At 46.7% G+C, this 14,540-nt stretch overlaps 7 protein-coding genes across 7 annotated transcripts; 3 read left to right on the top strand and 4 right to left on the bottom strand.

The window, feature by feature from the left end:
• Window positions 1-546: 546 nt before the first annotated feature.
• Window positions 547-1,547, bottom strand: K441DRAFT_125351 (uncharacterized protein). The gene is made up of 3 exons (XM_067640036.1): window positions 851-1,547; window positions 714-790; window positions 547-650 (listed from the first exon to the last, which is right to left on the bottom strand). The coding sequence occupies exons 1-3, from the start codon at window positions 1,218-1,220 to the stop codon at window positions 600-602; spliced, it is 498 nt and encodes a 165-aa protein (XP_067503391.1). The 5' UTR covers window positions 1,221-1,547; the 3' UTR covers window positions 547-599.
• A 1,885-nt stretch (window positions 1,548-3,432) lies between these two features.
• Window positions 3,433-4,233, top strand: K441DRAFT_696741 (uncharacterized protein; the record flags this gene model as incomplete). Its single annotated transcript, XM_067652923.1, has 2 exons — window positions 3,433-3,766; window positions 3,826-4,233. The coding sequence occupies exons 1-2, from the start codon at window positions 3,482-3,484 to the stop codon at window positions 4,231-4,233; spliced, it is 693 nt and encodes a 230-aa protein (XP_067503390.1). The 5' UTR covers window positions 3,433-3,481.
• Window positions 4,234-4,392: 159 nt separating this feature from the next.
• K441DRAFT_563166 (Pex19-domain-containing protein) lies at window positions 4,393-5,399 on the bottom strand (the record flags this gene model as incomplete). Its single annotated transcript, XM_067643596.1, has 3 exons — window positions 4,393-4,491; window positions 4,548-5,260; window positions 5,312-5,399. 3 exons carry the CDS (start codon window positions 5,397-5,399, stop codon window positions 4,393-4,395), a joined length of 900 nt encoding a protein of 299 aa, XP_067503389.1.
• A 148-nt stretch (window positions 5,400-5,547) lies between these two features.
• On the top strand, window positions 5,548-6,754 carry K441DRAFT_660657 (ubiquitin-conjugating enzyme). The gene is made up of 4 exons (XM_067648741.1): window positions 5,548-5,795; window positions 5,853-6,013; window positions 6,071-6,094; window positions 6,153-6,754. Exons 1-4 carry the CDS (start codon window positions 5,761-5,763, stop codon window positions 6,404-6,406), a joined length of 474 nt encoding a protein of 157 aa, XP_067503388.1. The 5' UTR covers window positions 5,548-5,760; the 3' UTR covers window positions 6,407-6,754.
• An 81-nt stretch (window positions 6,755-6,835) lies between these two features.
• On the bottom strand, window positions 6,836-8,320 carry K441DRAFT_611875 (RNA-binding domain-containing protein). The gene is made up of 6 exons (XM_067645596.1): window positions 8,208-8,320; window positions 8,038-8,146; window positions 7,686-7,942; window positions 7,398-7,485; window positions 7,185-7,339; window positions 6,836-7,132 (listed from the first exon to the last, which is right to left on the bottom strand). Exons 2-6 carry the CDS (start codon window positions 8,104-8,106, stop codon window positions 7,069-7,071), a joined length of 633 nt encoding a protein of 210 aa, XP_067503387.1. The 5' UTR covers window positions 8,107-8,146; window positions 8,208-8,320; the 3' UTR covers window positions 6,836-7,068.
• A 159-nt stretch (window positions 8,321-8,479) lies between these two features.
• On the top strand, window positions 8,480-9,411 carry K441DRAFT_637160 (uncharacterized protein; the record flags this gene model as incomplete). Its single annotated transcript, XM_067646498.1, has 3 exons — window positions 8,480-8,672; window positions 8,732-8,879; window positions 8,943-9,411. 3 exons carry the CDS (start codon window positions 8,480-8,482, stop codon window positions 9,208-9,210), a joined length of 609 nt encoding a protein of 202 aa, XP_067503386.1. The 3' UTR covers window positions 9,211-9,411.
• Window positions 9,054-14,427, bottom strand: K441DRAFT_125294 (uncharacterized protein). Its single transcript, XM_067640035.1, has 6 exons — window positions 14,339-14,427; window positions 13,054-14,281; window positions 12,687-13,004; window positions 11,807-12,622; window positions 9,585-11,760; window positions 9,054-9,527 (listed from the first exon to the last, which is right to left on the bottom strand). The coding sequence occupies exons 2-6, from the start codon at window positions 14,259-14,261 to the stop codon at window positions 9,456-9,458; spliced, it is 4,590 nt and encodes a 1,529-aa protein (XP_067503385.1). The 5' UTR covers window positions 14,262-14,281; window positions 14,339-14,427; the 3' UTR covers window positions 9,054-9,455.
• Window positions 14,428-14,540: the final 113 nt, after the last annotated feature.

Below are 14,540 nucleotides of genomic sequence, written 5' to 3'. Positions count from 1 at the left end.
AAAGGCCTAAGCTATACCCTACTAAATAGTATAGTTTATAAAGTCCTTTCTTAAGAATTAAATAACAAGGCTCTTAATTAGAGGATATATAGTATAAACAATATAAACAAACACCGGTATGGAAAGATAAAGTTCAAAAGTGGGAATGCCAAGCCCTGTCCGACAGGCTGTCGGGGCTGTCGGCTGTCGCCCGCAAGCCTGTTCGATGTTCTTGACCGCGCGCACGGGCCACATTTTATATCACATCGACAATGTTAGGGATAGCTGCGAGGCGCTATAAAGCTTTATTTTCACACTAGAAGCACACCGAATAGTAGCAATTTAACAGTATTATTAAAGTCTTGTGCATGCGATGTTACTCTGGTGGGAAAGGTCACTCTAAAATGGTAATGGAGCGCTATGTGGAAAAAGATATAGATACCACTAAGCAGCCGTACAAAAATGATGCAAAGCTAGTGACTGTTGAAGACCGCACCAGAAACTCCGTTGTCTAAGTTCTAATGTACAAAAGCGTCATTCCCCCAAAATTTTGCCTGTGCGCATGCTTTGTACCGGTAAAGGGCTAATCCTAGGTAACCACCATCCATTCCCACTGGTATCTATGATGAGTATACACAGTCTAAACCAGTGGCCGCACGTTGGCCTCCGAACTACAGAGGGGTTAGTAGAGTAGAATTACCAACTTTTGCACTAGCCGATGGAGGTTGATTCACCTTGGTAGTAGCAATGCTATCACAGCATAGCTTGTATGGACAACTGGAATCATATACAATCGCGGCCGCAGCATTGCCTTTTATGTTTGTTAGCAAGAATATTTGACAATGGTAGAATTTTTGTTGGGTTAACATACAACCGACATCGGCAGTGATTGAAGGAAGCCCTGGTGGAGCAACAGGGCAGCAAAGAGGGTAGACGTTGCTGCTTGGGCAAGTGAACGACACGCGTTTGTCGAGGGAGCTGGGTGCGGCGAGAGCACTGCTCGTGAAGGTCAAGGCAACAGTGAATAGAGAGAAGCGCATTGTGAAAGTGAACGAAGTAGTAGTCGCTGAAGTGATATCTAATTCTGCTCTGGAGTAGGTTCCGAAGTGGTTGTTGCTGAAGTGATATCTAGCTCTGCTCTTGAATTGCTTTCGAAGTGATGTTGCTTTGTTCTGTGGCAGGTAATAAGGCACGCCGAAGTATTTTATATATCTCGATGGTCGATCGAAGAAGCAAATCATTTTTGGAACTCCGTCTTACAGTTTTCCATTATGTGAAGGTACCACCGAGCTCCGGGAGGTAACCGCAGAGATTCGGTAATTGCAGTATCGCGATACTGCGGGATTCCGAGTACAGTAGGCCTGCTAGCTCTCATCCTGTCGCGGACTGATGCTGCCAGCATCAGAATGCCTGTAAATCCTGCCAGGACCCAGGTATCTTGGTTATTGAAATGGGGTTCAAAGAAAATCCGGTAACAGGAAGCAAACAGCCGGTATTCCACCGTCCAACAACCCATAGGTTAAGCATAACCTTTGCCGCCTTTACAGTTGAGTTTGTAGGAAGAGCCCGTGGATCTTAAGCGGAGTAACCGCATTTCAATCTTATTGTTATCAACTCAGACGCCAAAGATACCTCGACTGACCTTCGTTAGTAGCACTGTCGTAGTCTGTAGGGATATGTAAAGATGCTATAAGTTGTACGTAACTCCCAAAAATCTGCGGGTTAAAGATTCTATCGTGTAACTGAAAGTTTGCGTGATGTGGAGGAGACATCTCAAGATGTCTTGGCAAACGGGGGTGGCTTCGCCGTCCGTCTCACTCGGGCTGGTCCGATGCGTCTCTTGGCGCAGGTACGGGAGTTTTCCGTCGACAGGCATCGTAGAGCAAATGGTCGGGTATGTATTGTAGTGAGTCGCTTGTCAGACGGGGAATCCCAAGCTCCGACCTGAGGCGACCCGTTGAGGCTCTTCTTCGCCAACATCGGAATCTCGAGAATCGTCCTGGAGTTGCCAAGTCCGTACGGAAAGTCCATCTTATAGCCTGCCCTAGCCTCCGGACTCTTAGGATAATGATGGAACAATGTAACCCTAAAGGAGTGCGTATGCTAAAAGGTCAGCCCGATAGGCGAAACCTCCGCCCACCACACCAAAGCTCGCTCCCCTTATTCACTTTGACCTCACCTTCCACCTCACCTTGCATCTAAAACGCATTCAAAAAAGGTTACAATTGCAATGCCTACAACTTTGAAGAGTTGTGTAAGCTATTTAGATTTTATTAAGCCTACCTTCAGCAGTGATATCAGTGGTTAGGTTAGGTTGACTGGTTAAACCAATATAAAATTACTAAATCAAGTAAGTAAGAAGTTCCTATCCCGTTCTTAATATATTACTAACTCAATAATAGCGACGCGATGAAATAGACCTAACCAGTTTAATATTTCACTTGATTTAGAAAATCCAATGCTGTGGGGGGTATATAGACTATTATTTTAGGTTTATAACATAATGCTAACGTGCTGGGAATATGTTTAGAAGAAGCCGAAGGACTATAGAGCATTAAGAACTTACGTTAAAAGAATGGTCTATTAGTTAGAGCCGCGGGAAATGGGGGAGCTCTTCTGTAAATAAGTAACAAGAGGCAATGTGTAACGGGACTAGCCCAGTTACAGTAAGAATGTCTCGGTGAAACACTCGATAGATGAAATCCGACGCTTTGATTAAATTCTGCCGAATTCTGCCAATTCGATTGAATTTTGCCAACTTCTGCTAGTCTTCTTCGTGGGGAGTGTTCGGTTGCAAAACTTCAGATCAGATCTGTACTGAAAGTCCGGCAGAAAAGAACGCGTTCCTCCCTAATTTGGTACGCGTTTGTGGCTTTGTAAAAGCACAGGCGTGTGCAATTTGGAGGCTTCAGATTGAAACTGAAACTGAAATCTGGAACTTAGACCTCCATATTGAACAGACGCCAAGACCTTTAGTTCAGAAGCTTCATACAGTAAAGTTGCCAATTTTTAGTGTTCTTTTAGCGTGCAATTCTGGCGTTCTTTGAGCGGTGAGAGGAACATCAAATTTTTGAGGCTGTGCAGGCAAAGTCACTCCGAATCAACGGATTCTGAACTGAATCTGAGGCCTCCAGATTGCAACCGAACACTCCCTTAGTTATTCTGGCTATTGAGAATGGCTTTAGGAGTTGTGGGTGTTGATATAATCAAGCTCAAAGTAGGTGTATTTAGGCCGTCATACCCCGCATAGGATTATATAAAATACGATCTGTGTATCAGACCTTCTAACGAAGGTTTGACCCAAAACGGTTTGTGCAAGGTTAAACCTCGGATGAAGGCCTGGGCTGAGATAGTTATCCGATTTTATCACGTGCACTTTATCTAATCGGCTAGCGTTGTCGCGACTTCGATATGAAAGTCGCGCGTTCTCGGTGAGCACCTTTGCTTCCTCCAACCGCGTCCAAAAGTTGCCATCAGCATACACACTGTATCTCCATCAATCATGATTCTTACCGTAAATCCGTGGCCTCATCAAAATACATATACCCCTCTCCACCCCTCTCCTTTATCGACCCGATCCGCCAATGCCTGCTCTAGCGTATTCGCCAATCCAATCATGGCGGAGCGCCGGGAGGTAAAGAAGGAATTGCCCTTCTCAAAACGGGCGATAAAGTCCAACCCTATAATCCAGAGTCGAGATGCCGTGAAAGAACGGCGACGCGACCTCTTTCTCCGGAAAGTTCAGGACGATCGGGATGATCGGAGGTGGGCATCGCGTGGTGATCAGGTAGATAATCCTCGGGTCAATTCTCGCGTCTTTGAAATTTTATTAAAGAGAGGATATAGATACTACGACTAGACTTTATGTCCCGCCAGAAGCGATGGGAGGCGGCGAAAGCACATCAGGCCCCAAGTTTGGACGTTGATCTGGACGATTATGTGATGGACACTCTATCATCCAACAGACGGGAAACAGCTTGGTCACAGACATCGCAAGCAACTTTCACCGAAACCCACATGAACCCCGAAGAAGTAGATATGATTCTAGAGCAGGAGAATCGCGATTTGGACGCATTGATATCGCTCATGAATGAGAATCAAAACCATGAAGACTCCATACTACAGCACTACGGGAGTGACGAAGAAGACTATGATTCCCTCTTCCGGGAATATCTCGCCACTTTAGATGATGAGCGGTCTAGTACCATGGTTTATTCTTATGAAGCGGATGCTATGGATACTTCGCATGGATAAATACACCAGGTGTTTTGCATTTCATGGCGTTCCTCTTAAAGTAACCATTTGTTGTACGGGCGCTTGGTTCAAATAATTGGCCCAAAGCGTTTGATGGGTGGGTTGGTGTTTGAGGAGTTGTCGAACATTTATGGGAACGCTGCTGATGTTGTATGATAATCATTGTTGTGGACAGCCTGCGTCGATCTCACCGAGCGCTTCTTGAGCTGCGTTCATATCGCCAACTAGATCCGGAGGGGGCGAACCAGCTGCTTGCATCTGCAGTCGTGTTAGTAAATATATTGTGCCTCTTACTGTTTCATTACTGCTCTTACCTTCTGCATTCTTTCGACGATGTATTCCCGGTCTGAAGCATTAGAGTCCGAGTACCCCTCCCCTTCAAATCTGCCAATTATCTCTGTCACCAGCGTATGTTGTTCTTCGTATCTCACTAGGTCTGCTTTGTCTACCTTGTCCTTATTCTTTTCTAACCAGCCTGGGAATTTTTCGTAAAGCTCCTTCATTGGCTCATAGAGAATATCTTTATTAGTTAATTGTTCCATCATGCCCATAAGCATCTTCGAAAAATCCTCGTCACTTGCCTCACCATCAAAACCACCTTTTTCCATCTCCTTTAACATTTGTGCAAAGATGCCATCCGATTCAGCAGAGGCTGCAGCTGCGCTTGCCTGGTCACCAGATTCTTGCATTCGTTCCATAGTTCTTCGTATCGTCTCTTGGAAGGGCCCCTCCGCAGCTTTAGTAGACGGTTTTTCTGCAGAGGTTTGGTCACCAGAGGCCCCCACGCCAGAAACTAGGCTGTCCATATCTCCCATCCCTTTCACCATTTTCTCAAATTGGTTTTGAAGATCTGGCGAGGCCTCGAGCTCTCCAAGTAGATCTGCCATGCCGGCTTGTAGCTGCTTTGCGAAGTCATCATCTTCAACTGTAGATTTAGTGGGGGGGGGAGTTGGTCGGCCTGGGCCTGATGGGGCTGGTGCGGGTGCTTTTGTGTCTATCTTCGTAGCTGCAAACTCATCTAAAACGTCTGCGATCACTGTGAGCACCTCTTGAAGTGACCGAGGGAGTCGGCACTAACCATCCAAATCATCAAGATCGTCCTCATCAGGGTCAGGCGCAGTTTCAATTGTAGTCTCTGAAAGGTTTTCGGTCGCCTTGTCGGCCATTGCTGCTGCTTTTGTTTTTGTTGTATAGGTGCTGAAGGTGCTCAATCTTGGTGGAGCCTGTCTCTAGCCTCGGCACCTTGAATAAACCCGTAGGCGGGGTTCAGGTGGCTGCAGCCACAGCTTGGCGCTCTCTTCACCTAATCGCCTAGAAATACACACCTTCGCCAAGGCTCTTCATGACTAGACGCCTTCACTCGCCTTTCATATGACTTTACAATACTCTAGATTCCGGGAATCTACCTCCTCTGCTTCATTCTCTACAGATTCGTACTTCACTCGCTTCTTCTAGCCCGCCTCGTGCATTTGCTCCAGGTTCGATATCCACCAGACAGCCCATCTCTTCTTCAGCCTTATCGTCGCGATGTCACTGTGCCAAAATCGCCTCCAAGAGGAGCGGTGCGCTATTATTCATTCATTACTTTTCCATGTTGAAGTTGCTAACCTAAGCTATAGAAAACAATGGCGACGCGATCATCCTTTCGGCTTCTTCGCGAAACCCATGCGCAATCCCCAAGGTGTTCTTGACTTGAAGAAGTGGGATTGTGGCGTGCCGGGGAAGGACAAAACACTTTGGGAGGGTGGACTATTCAAGCTAGAAGTTGCATTTCCGGATGGTGTGTAAAAACCTACTCGTTCGTAAGCAGGTTGCACAGTTCGCTGACAAGCCTTAGAATATCCAACAAAGCCCCCCAAATGTGAGAACCCTATGTAAGTCTATTTGCGTAACAGATCACTAGTGCTAATGTAACTCAGGCAAATTCGTCCCACCACTCTTCCACCCGAATGTGTATCCTTCCGGGACTGTTTGCCTCTCGATTCTCAACGAGGAAGAAGGTTGGAAGCCAGCAATTACAATCAAAGAGATACTGCTAGGCATCCAGTCACTTTTAGATGAACCGAACCCCGAATCACCAGCACAAGCGGATGCCTTCAATTTATTTAAGAAGGATCGAGCGGCGTATGATAAGAAGATACGAAACCTTGTCAAGGAAAACCCCGCGCCATAGGCTGAGGGTGATAGGTTCCGTGGAATACTTTCAATATTTGAGTGGGGCATTGTAACTATGCTTATCCAATCTAAGAATCTACTGTTTATGGAACGATAACGCTTTGGAGATCCACAGCATGGGGACTTCATGGCGTTCTGGGAGGCCTACGCCTTTGGTTGATCTGTTTTCCTACTAGGTTGGAAAGATTTGCTCTTACTCTCATGAGCACCTAAGAGTTACGGAGTCGGTTACGGACCTTCCTGAACCTTTTAAAGTCGAACTTTCGGCGTAGATAGAAGGTAGTATCGTAGGAATGACACAAATATAATACCGAGCCGGATCTATCATAACCTGGTTCATTCTTCTCTTCAAGCTCACATTGCTATGCAGGTGTACTATCTGTAAGATGCAATAGTAGTGCATATACAAGAAACATGGCGAATAAGAAGCGTGAGTAAGGAGGTGTTAGACACAGTCACCAGGGGTGTTTTGAAGTTGTGATATTGGTCCAGTGTCCATCAGAGTAAACCTCATTCACCAAATCCTCTCGGCATTGCTATTGTACATGTCGAATTCAGAATATAGTAAAACCTTCATTTTTTGCGATCCATACCCCCGAAAGATTATAGACAGTGGCTTGTAATCATGCGCCTTCAAGTTCAACCTCAGGATATAGAAATCTAGTAAGGGGAATATCCAGATCGGCCTGGAGGCCCTCCCCTCGGACGATAACCACCACGATACCTTTACGTAGGTCAGTATTGGACCGACAAAAGGACGTATCGAAACTACTCACCCGCCTCGAGAGGCATAGGGTGGTGGGCCATAGCCCCCACGACCACTATATGGAGAACCTCGACCTCCGTAGGGACCGCCCCGACTACCGCCTCGACCACCTCCGCCACGCCCTCCTCTTGTCATGCCCGGTAAGTTTGTCCGCTTCGGTACAACCTAGTCGCAGATCAGTACCAGCTTAGGGCGATCATATTGCAAAAGATTTCGGACAGACCTTCAAGTTTCGTCCTCTGAACACACTCTCGTTCAGAACCAATGCTTGAGCAACGAGACTAGGCTCTGTGAATTCCACATACGCATACCTGCATACGCTCATTAGCGTTCCAACTCTTTCTGCCAAACTCTTGCCAGGTAGCGAAGACTTTTCAACGGCATGAAAGAAATGGAGCAAATTGGACACTTGGGCCCCTATTAGACGCAGAAATAACTCTCCAGAATTCACAGAACCACAGTCGAAACTGTGTCTTTGCAAAGAAAAACCCGTCTCTTGGTAGTGACTGACCCCTTGGGATGCCCGGTGAACTTGTCCAGCAATATTGTGACCCGGTTTATACTTCCACAGCTCTGAAAGTGCGCCTGGATCTCCTCTGGCGATGCTCCATAATCGACATTGCCAACAAATATGCTTCGAGCATCGACATCCTCTTTGTTCTCTCGCAGGTCGTTGCTTTGTTGATCTAAAGACGCTTGCATTTCGCGCAACTTCGCGGCTTCCGCCTCCATCTCTTGCACACGCTTCTTCATGGCAGTTATCTCTTCCTGTTGACACTTCATTAGCATATAGCTTGCGATGGGCATTGTTCGCGACAAGATTCCACGCGATTATGCCTCCATGTTTGCCATGCAGATCATACCTCATCATTTCCATCCTCATCGTGCACGTCTAAATGCTCATCTTCTCGATGAATGTGGGTGTCGGACATAGTCGTGGTTAGTCGGTTAACTGTACTGGGCGATGTTGGGCTATCGCAAAAGCTATTAGCTTTCTGGGTTTCTATTCACGGGATCGAAGGGAAGGACGTACGACTACCAACAAGGCTAAGAGTGCCGGTGGGAGAAGGCTATGGACGAAAGATGGTGCTTTCGTGGATACAGATGTGAAGTATTACTTGGTCGAAAAATGTAAGAATACTTTGGTGATGAGGCTTGTTAACTACCAACTTGAAGCTCCACAGCCAAGCTTCTTTATCGCACGGACCAGGTGCGCTTGTTACCAGGGTCCCTCGCTTTCACCTCGACACCCTGCGGTCAAGTGTGTCCATAACTTGGCAATATCGTTCAATTGGCAAAATCGCCATGGCTGATGAAGAACAACCTCTTCTTGATGCATATGCTCCCAATCAGTCTCATCTCTGCCAGCGGGTTAATCCGTTTCGGGGCCCTAGAATCGCGAGAAGTCGAACCCAGCTTCGGCGATTTCTCACGTCAAGGGCTGGTCACTATTCTGTCTTGCTGTTGGTTTCACTAGATGTATCATGTATTTTTGCAGGTATTTAATATTATCATCCTCTAGTCTCAAGAAATTCTAATAGCAGTATACTCACTCAGATTTTATTATTAATCTCTTCACATGCGAAGCTCGCAGCGCACAGTCTGCATGGAACACTGCTCTAGAAGCCCTCGGGATTGTGAGCTTGGTATTCTCATGCCTATTCATGGTTGAACTGCTAGCCTCGATATGGGCTTTTGGCGCCGCGTAGGCCTAATTCTACCCACTTTTTATCTTCACCCCCTACCCTGTTACTAATCAATTAAACAGATATTTTAAATCAAAATTCCATTGCTTCGATGCCCTTATTATTGTTGCCGGCTTTGTTGTGGATGTCCTTCTGCGAGGCGTAATCGAGGAAGTGGCATCCTTAGTGGTCATTTTGCGCCTCTGGCGCGTCGTTAAAATCATTGAAGAGCTCAGCGTTGGCGCCCAGGAGCAGATGGAAGACCTAATTGAGAAAGTAACAGATCTACAAAGGGAAAATGAAGAACTGAAGGCTGAACTGAAAGCACTAAAGGCGACTGCCAATAAATAACTAGAAGACTGTCGAGGATCGGGTGTTACACTTGCTCATATATTTCTTTTCAAAGTTTAGAATGGCCTGCTTGGTTGCCACTCTACTCTACGTGCAACGAATTACCCTGATCTACAGCCACCCAAGTGCTCCCTGCCATATGCTTAATATACTAGTTTTATGCAAAACTTCAATCCTGTTCCATACTTCCGTCCGATGTATAGGTTATTTTGGGAGAAGGAGCCTCCCAAAGGATTGTGAGGGGCTTATTTAAGCTGACCTGCCACGTTGCGGCCAACCTTGTAAATCACCTTTGGGCGTGGCAGTCTGCCATTAACCTTATATTGTTTGTTAGAATATGTTAAAAGTTAAAATATACGAGTTTAATTACTTACCAAGATTCCCTCGCGGAACGCAAGCTGGTTCTCGTATGTAATCGGAATTGGGTTTTCGGGAAGTTCGAGGAGTTCCTCTAAGCCAGAAAATTGCTGAGTTGTGCCCACGGTTTCTAGGTCTTCCGAAACCTGAGAACCTTCCAAGTTGCCGTGGACTACGGGCCTACTTGGACTTGTGGTCCGGTTCTCAAGGGGTGGATAGAAGCTGCAGGCTCTACGCGGCATTACCACGGGCTTGCGAGGCCCATCTAGTTCCACATGGNGGTTCAAGCGATGTGTCCTAGCAAATGCCAGCCGTTTCCCAAACGTAGCCTTTCTAGAGGGACGTTTCTTGATCTCTTCAATCTTCTTCTGCTTGTCCCAGAAGACATTGTCTATCGCATAATCGGGAAAAACTGCAAAAAGATCCCTTTCCATGGTCTGGTCTTCCTGCTGCCGGTCGTGCGGAACAGTGGGTAAGGTCTTATTTAGAGATCTCCTTTCTATGACCTTATCTGACCCTTCTGAAAACTGCTGATGCTCTTGGATCGATTTATTCCATCTCTGACCCAAGCGTTCTCGCGAATATTCTGTTTGCACACCCTCGAATGTCTCCTCATCTGTGCTTGTATCAACCCAGTCGACGCCTCGCCGTGGTGCCGAGGAAGTTGATATGCCGAGAGTTTTAGGATCCACACGAACTTTGCACTTGCCGTCCTGGGAAGATAGATACAAGGTGCTGGAAATGCCGTTCGATTCCCTGGCCGACAAACGGCCTTTTATGGCCTCATCAGCTATTTCTTCAGCTATAGGGTTCGCTCGTCTTATGTGCTTGATTTGTCTTGGCCATTCACGCAGGTTCCTACAACCCAGAGTTTTTGCTTCATCTCTGTCAATGTACCTGCTCAGGCTGAACACGCAGCGGCCGTCTGATAAGAGCTGAATATGTTTAATCCTCCCCAAGGCTTCTCTGCTGGGCGATTCTGGATGTGTGTATTTCACATCATTGCCTATAGAGTATCTACCATCTCGCAGGTATACCGTTCGAGCTTTTGGAAGTTCTGAATGTTTCTCAAAGGTGGCATGAGATTTAACAAGCCTGTAAATACCACGAGCGGTTTGTTCCCATTGTCTGCCCACTCCTGCAGAATTCCCTTCGTTTTGCTTTAGAATTTGATCATTTTTCTCGAGTGTACTTCCTGCCAGTTTAGCTTTGTGCGCCGAGGTGTCTTTCACGGGGGGCACATAATTTAAAGTAGGATCATTCTCATAACCCCTTTTAGCATCTTTCGCAAATGTCCAATAGCAGCCTTGCTTAGGATCATCAAACGGCCCCCTCGGAAGTTTAATAAAAGTCTTATGTTGGCTTAAAACAGCACCGATACCCCCTTCCCATTTCCCCACACCTCGAATATAGCACGGGAAGGTGTTAGAAATCCATAGGTGGATTTGAGCGGCCGTCAAGCGGTTGTTCTCGGATGCAAGTAATGCCATACTAATAAGATTTCTGTAAGAATAGGAAGGCGGCGGTTTCTTTGAGGGCGTGGTAAGTGAGCTACCAAAAGGGCAATGCTGCTCGCCAGCCTCGGCTCTGTCCCCGAGAGTTGTTGAGCCATCCCGCCTAGTCATAACAAGAATACCCTTGTGAGCAGGTATTCCATCCTTGTCCTCGATCCTAAGCCCCTTAGGTGATATCTCGTCATTACCTAGGGCTATTTCTGCGTTGGGTCTTTCGGTTGATTTAATAGAAATAGATCTAGGCCTTGAGGACCCAAAGTGGCTTGGCGAAGACATATTGGAAGTAACTGCTAGGGGTGATCCATGAATCTGTGATAATGCTAAAGATCCATCTCTATCGTCACTAGGCAAAGAATAACGTTTAGTCAACGACTCAGCCGGCTGCGTGGGAAGGTCTGGAGAACTGATCGCTTTAGGCATGTGTGGCTTCATATGTTTAGTCGTTTTGCTAACTATCTTTGGCTTTGAGAATCCCAATAGACCTTGCAACCATGGCCTCGATTCTGTCTTCTCGACACCGTTTTGCCCGATCGCCCCTGGATTTACTGCATTTGTCCTCGATGATGGTTGCGCATCACCATCTTTGTCCGGGATAGGAGCCGTTTCTGGAGTTTCTGGGATTGAAAGCAGTGAGTCATCTTGTTCGCCATTTGATTTCCGCTTCTCTTTACAGCTCACACTATACTAATTAGCCCTCGTACATATTAGAGAATAGGGAGGCTGACCAAGTAGGCTTGTCACCTCTACTTTGCGGTTTGAGAAGCTTCTTGCCGCAAGCCACGCAACAAACTAACGGGTGAATGGTCCTTTTGCCAAGAACTTTATCGGAGAGCTGGGAACTTCCAGTGACTTGGATGTGTCCTCTCCGTTCGTCAGGAGGCAGTGACGTTCGTCTGGAATTAAGGTTATATAGGAAGCTCGACGGACTGCTTTGGTCTGAGCTATGCGGGGCACCCCTGTGTGAATCTCGTGTTGGCGTATCGGGAATTTCGGGCGGTTCAATTCCAGTACTCGTCGTCGGCGATGCTACAACAATCTCATCAGTAGAATCCGTGTGTGAAGATTCAAGGATCATAGATCCATCAGTGAGTTCAGACTCCACTTGGTCGAGCGTATTGCGACCTTCTTCATCGAAGCCTATAGGGTTTGCTGCCAGTTGGTTGAGTTGTAGTGTTGAGGAAGGGGACGTTTGAGATGAGTGAGACCTAACTTTCCAATCCTCGGAGACTTTCAATCTGTTTTGAGTGGGAGGTTGCGGTGAAGCTACCACCACCTCCGAGATATTGCTATTACAATTTAGATCAACTATAGAGGCAGAAGAAGGTTCCTGGGGAGAAGATGAAGCCCCTATGAGTTGGTCTGTGCTTTTGAGGCTGTGACCTGGACTAGAATCTAGAGCCAGTTTGCTCGATGTCACCGCATCTGAGTTACTCGCGGAAGATGGTTGAGATGCACTAGGCTTTCGTGGCGATTTAAGGGTCTTGGATGGTCTAGATTTGATCTTTTCGCGCTTTAAGCAGTGATAGCATCGCCACGAAGACCTGATATTGTGTCAATCGCGGTCAATGCTTTCCTAAATCCATCAAGGACGACGTAGAGACTTACTCGAGTAAATTAGTAGAGCTAGGAGGTTTCTGGCACGCTTGATGAAATCGTCGACGACATGAACAGCAACCAATTAAAGGGTTATACTCAGGCGCATGAGTGTTTTTGCACAGGTGACAGCGAGAATCCCGAATTTTCGAAAGTGCTGAAGATGTGTCTGAAGGAGTAAGAGCACCTGACAGAGATGCCTCGTCGTCCTCTCGAACACGAGGCTGTAAGTGGGTCGAAACCACTGTATCACTGCGCGGACGCGCCGGATGTAGAACTTGAGTGACCTTCGCAGATGTAAAAGAAACTATGGAGCTGGACTGGTTGTTCCTAGAATAGGGTTAGTTGCAGGCTCATAGAATGAGGATAAACAACTTGCCTATTGTCCTTTAATGTACCATCTAGCAGAGAATGTTGGGAAGGAACGACTGAAGATCCTGTGCACGCCTTCTCTCCTGGCAGCTCCTTGAAGGTTTGTAAAGGGGCTGCTGATTGTCCATATTCAAATTTACGATGGCCGTTTGGCTGTGGTACCGCGTTGGCGGATTGACCCTTGTCGATTTTTTCCCTCGCTAAATCGGCGGTAGGAGTCGACCTTAGTTCGCCTGGTTCTGTCAATTTTGGAGGAATGGGGCTGGAATTTTCGGTGGAACAGAGTTCTGAGGCATCATTTTGCAATGGTTGGCCTCTAGACCAAGACATGGCCATCGTATAACTGAACAACCGCTGTAAGTTGCATTCTCTGTAACATCGCGAAGCCTGTTCCACTCCGGACTGACTACGTTCAAACGTAATGTAATACCCTGTACTGTCCATAGTAATGTCCTTGACACCGTATTTTCTGAGGCGCTTAAATAAGTGTGGAACCGTGGTATGAAGTGTAGGTACGTGATGTGAAGAAATAAAAATATGTGGACCAGCTTTGGTGTTATTAGGCACAAGCGGTTCGATAAAGGTAGGCGCTGAAGGCTTCTTGAACGGTCCTTTGGATGACCCTTTTGGCCCTTTGGGTACTTTGGAAAAATCAAAACCTTCACGAATTGAGTCACTGGTTGATCCACTTGCTTCCACTCCTGTCTCAGAAGGGGAAATGCCAGGCATTGGAGTGCTTTCTGCCTCTCGGTCACCATTCCCAGTATAGCTATTACGTACAGCAGTGGACACCTTTGAGCTTGGATTCACTGAAGCTTCGCTCTCGGCTATCGAGTCTTTTCTGGTCCGATGTGCCGAGGTTTCAGAACTTAGATCCGACCGATTTTGGCATTTGCTAGGGCAACTCTCGGAATATTGAACTGATGTTGAGAGTGCGGGTGTGTAGCGGTCAACGAAGCCACCGTTACGAGCTCTAAAGAAGTCTTTGTAATCAACGTCTTGGGGCGAATATCTGTCTAGTCGACGACGCTTTCGCGGCGGGGGCGATGTTGAAGGAGAGTTCAACGGCCTCTTATACTCAAGACGTCGATTATCGTAGGAATAAGTACTGTTTTTGCCAAAACCTGGAGAAGCGCTATTGGGAGGCGAGGAATTTGAAAACGCCTGCGACGCGTCATTATCATAGATATGAGGCGTAGTGAAGCTGTCTCCCATCGATAACTTGTTGTTTGGCACTAATGAGGTTAGGAGATTTCTGAACATTGTTTGAAGGCTAGACATCTAGGAACTACCTAATATATTATGTAAAATTTCCTGTTAACATAATTAGCATCATTCTAGAGACTAATTTCGTGCAAAAAGTCTTGGATGCCTATCTCAGATCTTTTCAGTCTATTTTCAGTCATCAAGTCGCCACCTTCAAGGTTCCAGTCTCACGCCAGTCCTATGTCACGCGCCTCAGCTACGGCGTGTGACCTTATAGCCAATCCGTCT

Source organism: Cenococcum geophilum (assembly GCF_001692895.1).
Source record: "Cenococcum geophilum 1.58 unplaced genomic scaffold K441scaffold_24, whole genome shotgun sequence".
Lineage (NCBI taxonomy): Eukaryota > Fungi > Ascomycota > Dothideomycetes > Gloniales > Gloniaceae > Cenococcum > Cenococcum geophilum.
The sequence above is the reverse complement of the archived record's forward strand: the minus strand, read 5'-3'. Positions and strand labels throughout refer to the sequence as shown.